At 50.6% G+C, this 8,308-nt stretch overlaps 2 protein-coding genes across 2 annotated transcripts in view; one reads left to right on the top strand and one right to left on the bottom strand.

Annotated features, from left to right (window-relative positions):
• Positions 1–8,308, top strand: part of LOC116811188 (ETS-related transcription factor Elf-4-like) — a 51,026-nt gene that overhangs the window by 33,331 nt on the left and 9,387 nt on the right.
• LOC116811189 (ETS-related transcription factor Elf-4) overlaps positions 388–8,308 on the bottom strand; it is an 8,991-nt gene continuing 1,070 nt past the window's right edge. Inside the window, exons 4-8 of the mRNA XM_032756267.2 lie at positions 3,849–4,020; positions 3,316–3,408; positions 1,577–1,768; positions 688–771; positions 388–584 (exon numbers count right to left, since the gene is read on the bottom strand). Of these exons, the coding sequence (XP_032612158.2) occupies positions 388–584; positions 688–771; positions 1,577–1,768; positions 3,316–3,408; positions 3,849–4,020 (738 nt within the window). The remainder of the gene's footprint in view (positions 585–687; positions 772–1,576; positions 1,769–3,315; positions 3,409–3,848; positions 4,021–8,308) is intronic.

Genomic DNA, 8,308 nt, shown 5'->3' with positions numbered 1-8,308 from the left:
GCAGGGCGTGGTGGCGGGCGCCTGTAGTCCCAGCTACTTGGGAGGCTGAGGCAGGAGAATGGCGTGAACCCAGGAGGTTGAGCTTGCAGTGAGCCAAGATCGTGCCTCTGCACTCCAGCCTGGGTGACAGAGCGAGACTCCGTCTCAAAGAAAAAAAAAAAAAAAATACGAAAAAGAAAAAGAAAAAAGGCCAGGTCAGATGCAAGAGGAGGGGAGCTCTTCCTGCCAGAGCGGGCCTGGGGAACGGACATAGGAGCAAGCTAAGAGGAAAGTTACGAGACTCGTTTTCTTAGGATCAATCAGGTCTCCATGAAAGCAAGGAGGACTCCTTGGACTTAAGGAAGGACTGGTGATCCCCAGGGCAGGGGTTCTGCATCCCAACAGCTCCTACCTTAGCGCTCGCCCCATTGTCTCATAGTTCATGTCAGGCTTGTTTTTCTGCTTCCCCCACAGCTTGGACACAGCTTTGGAGTCCACCAGTTTGAAGATGCCTTTCTCTCGCTGGGTCCACTTGATGTACTTGGGACAGGTGTTTCTGTCTTGCAGAAGCGCCAGGAGGAACTCCCACAGATAGATGGTGCTGCCTACAGAGGGACAGGCCGTGAGGGGCAGCCTGGGCAGCTGGGGCACCCTGGCAGCAGGGAAGGGGCTCCCTCCCCACCTCACCTGAGTCCCAGCTGTCCATACCTTTGCCATCCTTTGATTTCTTCCTAATGGGGATGCTGGGGTCAGTGACAGGTGAGGTACTTCGGTTGCCCTTGGTCTTCCGGACTATGAGGGAAAGGTAAGTAGGATGAGGAGCAGCTCCCGAGGGAGGGCCCGGGAGCTGGCCAAGTTGGCTGTGATAAGGCCAACAAGAAGGAGGCAGGTCACCAGGGCTGGAGGCCCCAGATCGCTGTCCACAGCCACAGCCCTCAGGCCTTTGCACCCTCATTTTCAGGCCCCCAGGGTAGCACTGCAACATGGCTACAATGTGGAGAAACCGGGTGCTGGCAAAGAAGTCACCTTTGTGAGAACAGAATCTGCCTAGCCTAACTTCTGATATGGAAAGGCAGCCTAAAGGCACCGCGGTTGTGCAGGTAAGTGCGGTGCTGAGGTTTGGTTGCCATGCTGACAAGGCAGTATCAAGCAGCCATCGCCTGAGTAAATCAATAACACCGGGGCTTGGGAAAGCCCAAAGTCCTCTCTCATATATGGCCTTGGCTTTATAAGCTCCGCAGAAGGGAGATAAGCACCCAGCATGACGGGTCTTTTATAGGCTGAGGCCCCAGAGGTCCAGGGACTGGCCAGGGGGCCGAGCTTGGTGTCCAAACTCCCAGCCTAGGATTCAACCCATCGAGATCATTAATGTTTCTGAAAGAGTTTATGCAGATCCCGGGCAGATAGGGGCAGCATGGGAAATGTCAGGCTACAGGCAGGCTAATGGATGAGGCCAGGTTTTACAGAAGGGAGGCCTTTTGGTCCATCCGTGTCACACCAGAGAGCTGGCCTCTTAACACATCCATGAGCCCTGACCGCCCCCCACGCCCTGCCCATCCCCTCGGAGACACACATACACTCACTCTCCCCCACTTACTTCTCTTCTTTGATTTCCCAGTCTTCTTGGCACTTTCCTCTCTGGAGGCCTTCTCCTCCAGAGAATGCCCCTCCTGGTCACTACTGTCACCCACCCTGTTCAGGGCATCGGGCTCAGAGGCAGGAAACAGGTAGTTGGGCAGAGTGACAGCTGGTGCAGGGTCCGAGTCTGGAAGCATTTCGGAGGTACTGACTGCAAGAAGAAAGGCCTGAGGTGGGCGGGGCCCAGGGCAGGGCTGGAGCGGGGTCTCCCAGGGCTGGAGAGACGGGTAGGTTCCAAGGGAGGGCAGGGGGCTCATCCCCCCAGCCCCAGACACAGGATACACCTGAAAATGCCTCATGTGGCTTGTACCAAGAGGAGAGGAAACATCTGCAGAGCTGTGGGCACGAGCTGGCCCCAATTACAGCTGCCACATTTATAGCCCACTGCTGGTGGTAGGGAAGTTCTAGGTGGCACCCCAGGTAAAGGGCCACCTTGATTTAGTCCTTGGCTCATTTTATGACTCAAAGGGGCCTTAGAGATCATGTAGTCCCATTCCTGTGTTTTCCTGATGAGGAAACTGAGACAGACCCAGAGAGGGGAAGTCATGTGCCCAAGGTCACACAGCAAGTTGGTGCCCGGTACAAATAGGCACCCATTATTGGATCCTGGATGAATACTGGTGAGAGTCAGGACTAGAAATCTCTCAGATTTCAGCTTTATGGCTTGCCCTCCCTCACTGTACCACACCACCCCTTGGGAGAAGGCAATCTGGGGGCACCCTCCTGTGTATCTGCCTGAGGGGGCATTGGGAAAAGCCTACCTTAGGGGCCCTCTGGGGACTTAGGAGCCTGGTAGGATGGGCAAGGATTATTTATTTATTTATTTATTTATTTATTTATTTATTTAGACAGAGTCTTGCTCTTGTCGCCCAGGCCGGAGTGCAATAGTGTGATCTCGGCTCATCGCAACCTCTGCCTCCCAGGTTCAAGCGATTCTCCTGCCTCAGCCTCCCAAGTAGCAATAGTGTGATCTCGGCTCATTGCAACCTCTGCCTCCCGGGTTCAAGCGATTCTCCTGCCTCAGCCTCCCAAGTAGCTGGGATTACAGGCATGTGCCACCACGCCAGGCTAATTTTTGTATTTTTAGTAGAGACGAGGTTTTGCCATGTTGGCCAGGCCAGTCTCGAACTCCTGACCTCGTATTCCACCCGCCTCAGCCTCCCAAAGTGCTGGGATTACAGGTGTGAGCCACCGCGCCCAGCCTGGATCACTTATTTCTAAAAGAGCCACATGCTGCATATCTCAGGCTTCCTGCGAGCTAAGCAAAAGAGCAAGGGCCTGAGAAAGTCACCCTGACCAATATTATTCAGCCTGAACATGGAAATAAATTATTATTATTTTTTTGAGACGGAGTTTCGCTCTTGTCGCCCAGGCTGGAGTGCAATGGTGCGATCTCAGCTCACTGCAATCTCTGCCCCTGCCTCAGCCTCCTGAGTAGTGGTTACAGGTTGTGCCACCGCCAGCAATTTTATTTTTTAGTAAAGTGGGTTTCACCGTTTGGTCAACTTTGAGGACATCGTGCTAATTGAAATAAACCCATCACCAAAATACAAAAAGATAAAAGTCATACGTATATCGGTGGGTGTGGTGCATGTATACCTGTGTGCACACATGCCTGAGAAACCAATACACAGATTTCATATTTTTAAATGGAATTATTTTGTTGCCTTGAGTTCAGGCACTGGGGTTCAAACTTACAGATCTGCTTCTCATCCAGGATATCGCTGGGAGAGTCCATATTGAGTAAGACTTCCGCGGTTGACATGGTGTGCGAGGTGGCCTCATTGTCATCTGGTCCGGGTTCCATGGTGGGAGGAGAGAAGAAAAGTTCCCTCAGGGCACAAGGCAGGGGGTACAGCTATAATCAGGGCCAGCCCGAAGAAAGGATGGTGGTAAGCATCCTTCGGGCTGACCCTGAAGTGAGTGCTAAGTGAGGGAGAAGCAGGGGACCCTGACCAGAGGTACTTAGGGACAGCCAGGAAGGGCCCAGCACCCCTCCTTACCTAACTCTCCACCCCCCTCAGCTGGTCTTCACTCCTTATTGTCCCACCCCACTTCCACAGACCATGAATCTACTAAGATGGTTCCCTCCTCTGTGAAGCAGCACAACTTTTTGGCTGGTGGCCTTGCCCATTCTGCACAGGGTTACTAGAAGCTATTGTGGGCTGCTGTTCCCTAAAGACACAGCCCCTTTTTCTACCACACCTTCTCTGCCCAGGAAGGGAACAGACCTGTCAGCAAAAAACTGCCTTCCAGGATCTGATCCTGTGTCATGCACAAGGTCCTGTCTGTTATGATGCCACTGTGAACGTCGTCCAACTCCAGTCCCGAGTACAGATGCAGTAAATCAGGGTAGGGTACCTGCTCCACGATCACAGCTGGGAACACAGAGGGGTCTTCCAGCTATGGAGAAGATAGGGATGTGGTTCAAGACCCACCCAGCTCTTCCAGCAAACCCTCCCTACCAGAATCTGGCCCTTTGTGCAAGTCCTTATTCTTGGGTTCATCAGGGACTGTCCTTTGTATAGGATGGTATCACTCTGGGTCCAGCCTCATTAGGTGATGCTTTGAGTGGGTTCTTGATGAATAGATGGGTTAGCTCTGCACCACCAGCACTTTAAGCTTTTTTTTTTTTTTTTTTGAGACAGAGTTTCACTCTGTCGCCCAGGCTGGAGTGCAGTGGCGCGATCTCAGCTCACTGCAAACTCTGCCTCCTGGGTTCACGCCATTCTCCTATCTCAGCCTCCCGAGTAGCTGGGACTACAGGCGCCCGCCACCACACCTGGCTAATTTTTTGTATTTTTAGCAGAGATGGGGTTTCACCATGTTAGCCAGGATGGTCTCGATCTCCTGACCTCGTGATCCACCCGCCTCGGCCTCCCAAAGTGCTGGGATTACAGGCGTGAGCCACTGCACCCGGCCGGGCAAGCATTTTTAACTGGTTGTAGTTATGGTTTAATCCGTGGCCAGGTTAGGGCTCAGTCTATGAGGATTAGATTCATTCTAAGGCCATTGGGAATAGACCAGTTGATGGCAAGGGCAAGGGGCTCAACCTGTAGTCGGGGGACAGAGGGATTCAGCCTAGAGTCAGGGCTGGGGACCTAGTTCGCAGCCAGAATTAGGGGCTCAGACATCTTCGGGCTCCGTCTGTGGCAATGATAGTGGGAATGAAGACAGAACAGAGGCATTATAGAAGTAGAAATGTCAGGAGTCAGTCATTGCCTGGATGGGGGAGAGGGGTTCAATTTCCAGCTGCATTCAACAGGGACATGGAGATACTGCTCATACCAAGGGAGGGCCCAGCGGGAGGAAGAGCAGGCTGTGGACCAAGATAAGGGCTACAATGTCTGGATATGGTGAGCTTGAGGTATCTTTGGGACATCTGAAATAGAGATGCCTATCAGGGAGTCAAAAATAAGTGTCTAACAGTTCAAAAGGGAGCTGGTGGTCGCTCAATCCCTTGGAGTAGATAAGAAAATTGAGATGAAGGCCGGGCGCGGTGGCTCACGCTTGTAATCCCAGCACTTTGGGAGGCCGAGGCGGGCGGATCACAAGGTCAGGAGATCGAGACCACGGTGAAACCCCGTCTCTACTAAAAATACAAAAAAATTAGCCGGGCGCGGTGGCGGGCGCCTGTAGTCCCAGCTACTCGGAGAGGCTGAGGCAGGAGAATGGCGTGAACCCGGGAGGCGGAGCTTGCAGTGAGCCGAGATCGCGCCACTGCATTCCAGCCTGGGCGGCGACAGAGCGAGACTCCGTCTCAAAAAAAAAAAAAAGAAAATTGAGATGAGAATTCAACCCCTAGAGAACATAAGTGTTTTGAAATTAAGCAAAGCGAAATTAAAAAGCAGTATGATTGCATGTGTTGTTTTTTTTTAAAAAAAAAACTCCATATAGAGGCTGCATGTGGTGGCTCATGCCTGTAATGCCAGCATTTTGGGAGTCTGAGGCAGGTGCATCACTTGAGCCTAGGAGTTCATACACTAGCCTGGGCAACACAGCAAGACCCTATCTCTATTTTAAAAAAATTAAAAAGAAAAAACCTCTATAAAGAAATAAATATGCCAGGATGTTAATCATAGTTTTCTTTTCTTTTCTTTTTTTTTTTTTTGAGACAGAGTCTGGCTATGTCACCCAGGCTGGAGTGCAGTGGCACGATCTTGGCTTACTGCAACCTCCACCTCCCAGGTTCAAGCAATTCTACTGCCTCACCTTCCCGAGTAGCTGGGATTACCGGCGCCTGCCACCATACCTGGCTAATTTTTGTATTTTAGTAGAGATGGGGTTTCACCATGTAGGATAGGCTGGTCTCGAACTCCTGACCTCAAGTGATCCACCCACCTTGGCCTCCCAAAGTGCTGAGATTACAGACGTTAAGCCACTGCGCCTGGCCATAGTTTTATTTTCATTATGGAGTTTTGAATGATTTTTTTCCCCTTTCTACTTTTTTGTCTTTTCCAAATTTTCTTTCATGGGAATGTTAATTCTTTTTGTTGTTATTGTTTAGTCTCAAGATCTGTTTGTGGAGGATAATTCTTTTTTTTTTCCCATGCAAAAAGAATGAGAATGATCCTCTCTGTGTAGTGTTCCTGAGGGATCCAGAGAAACAAAAATGGATAAAAGACCTTTGGATTTGGCCATGGTCAGTCACCCTGGCTAGATCAGTTTGAGAGCAGTGCTAGGGTCCCAGGCCAAGTCGCAATGGATCTCAGTGAGGACAGACTGAGGTAAGCAGTTGGGTATAGTGATTAAGGTCCCAGCATCTACAGCTGTTCATGATGATATCCACTAGCCACGGGTGGCTATTTAAATTTAGAGGTAAATAAAAACTTTGGAGAGCTTAAAAATTTATTTCTTCAATTGCACTAGCCACATTTCAAATGCTCTATAGCCACGTGTGACTAGTGGCCCCATACTGGACAGCACAAACATAGAACATTTCCAGCATTCCAGAGAATTTTTTTTTTTTTTTTTTTTTTTTTGAGATTGATTTTGTTTGGCGCAATCTCAGCTCACTGCAACCTTCACCTCCTGGGCTCAAGTAATTCTCCTGTCTCAGCCTCCTGAGTAGCTGGGATTACAGGCATAGGCCACCACTCCTGGCTAATTTTTGTATTTTTAGTAGAGACAGGGTTTCACCATGTTGGCCAGGATGGTCTCAAATTCCTGACCTCGTGATCCACCTGCATCGGCCTCCCAAAGTGCTGGGATTATAGGCGTGAGCCACCATGCCTGGCCTCATTCCAGAGAATTCTGTTGGATTGTGCTGATCTAGAGCCAGAGTACCTGGCCTTGAGACCAAACTCTGCTGCTCACTAGCATTGTGACCTTGGGCAAGTTACCTGACCTTTCTGTGGATCAGTTTCCCCATTTATAAAAGGAGAGTGATCACATGATTGACCCCCTAGGATTGTTAAAACAGACCAATACACCTAAAGCACTCAGAGCAGGGCCTGGCGTAGACTAAGCTCTCATTAAGTGTTAGGTATCAGGGGCTTCTAGGAGACTGGTAATGTTTTATTTCTTAATTTGGGTGGTGAGGGTCTGGGTGTTCATTTAATACATGTCTATATCTAAATATGATTTGTGCACCCTTCTGCATTTATTATGTATTTCAAAATAAAAGTAGTTTCCTAAAAGGAGTGAAAGGGGCTGGGTGCGGTGGCTCACACCTGTTGTTTTTCTTTTTCTTTTTTTCTTTTTTTGAGACAGAGTTTTGCCTCTTGTTGCCCAGGGTGGAGTGCAATGCCTCGATCTCGGCTCACTGCAACCTCCACCTACCAGGTTCAAGTGATTCTCCTGCCTCAGCCTCCCGAGTAGCTGGGATTACAGGCATGTGCCACCACGCCCAGCTAATTTTGTATTTTTAGTAGAGGCAGGTTTTCTCCACGTTGGTCAGGCTGGTCTCGAACTGCTGAACTCAGGTGATCTGCCTGCCTCGTCCTCCCGAAGTGCTGGGATTACAGGTGTGAGCCACCACGCCTGGCCGGCTGACACCTATTGTAATCCCAGCACTTTGGGAGGCCTGAAGCGGAAGGATTGCTTGAGCTCAGGAGTTCCAGACCAACCTGGGCAACATGGTGAGACCCCATCTCTACAAAAAATACAAAAATTAGGCCGGGCATGGTGGCTGACGCCTGTAATCCCAGCACTTTGGGAGGCCAAGGCGGATGGATCACTTGAGGTCAGGAGTTTGAGACCAGCCTGACCAACATGGTGAAACCCCCTCTCTACTAAAAATACAAAATTAGCCAGGTGTGGTGATGCACGCCTGTAATCCCAGCTACTTGGGAGGCTGAGGCAGAAGAATCACTTAAACCCAGGAGATGGAGACTGCAGTGAGCTGAGATCGCGCCATTGCACTCCAGCCTGAGCAACAAGAGCAAAACTCTCTCTCTCTCTCTACACACACACACACACATACACACACACACACACACACACACAATTAGCCAGGCGCAGTGGCATGTGCCTGTTGCCCCAGCTACTCAGGAGGCTGAGGTGGGAAGATCACCTGAGCCTGGGGAGGTTGAGGCTGCAGCGAGCCATGATTGTGCCACTGCACTCCATCCTGGGCGACAGAGTGAGACCCTGTCAAAAAAAGAAAAATACGGCCAGGTGCGGTGGCTCACACCTGTAATCCCGCGCTTTGGGAGGCTGAGGCAGGCAGATCACTTGAGGTCAGGAGTTC

Source organism: Hylobates moloch, unplaced genomic scaffold (genome assembly GCF_009828535.3).
Source record: "Hylobates moloch isolate HMO894 unplaced genomic scaffold, HMol_V3 SCAFFOLD_7, whole genome shotgun sequence".
In the NCBI taxonomy this organism is placed as follows: Eukaryota; Metazoa; Chordata; class Mammalia; order Primates; family Hylobatidae; genus Hylobates; species Hylobates moloch.
The sequence above is the reverse complement of the archived record's forward strand: the minus strand, read 5'-3'. Positions and strand labels throughout refer to the sequence as shown.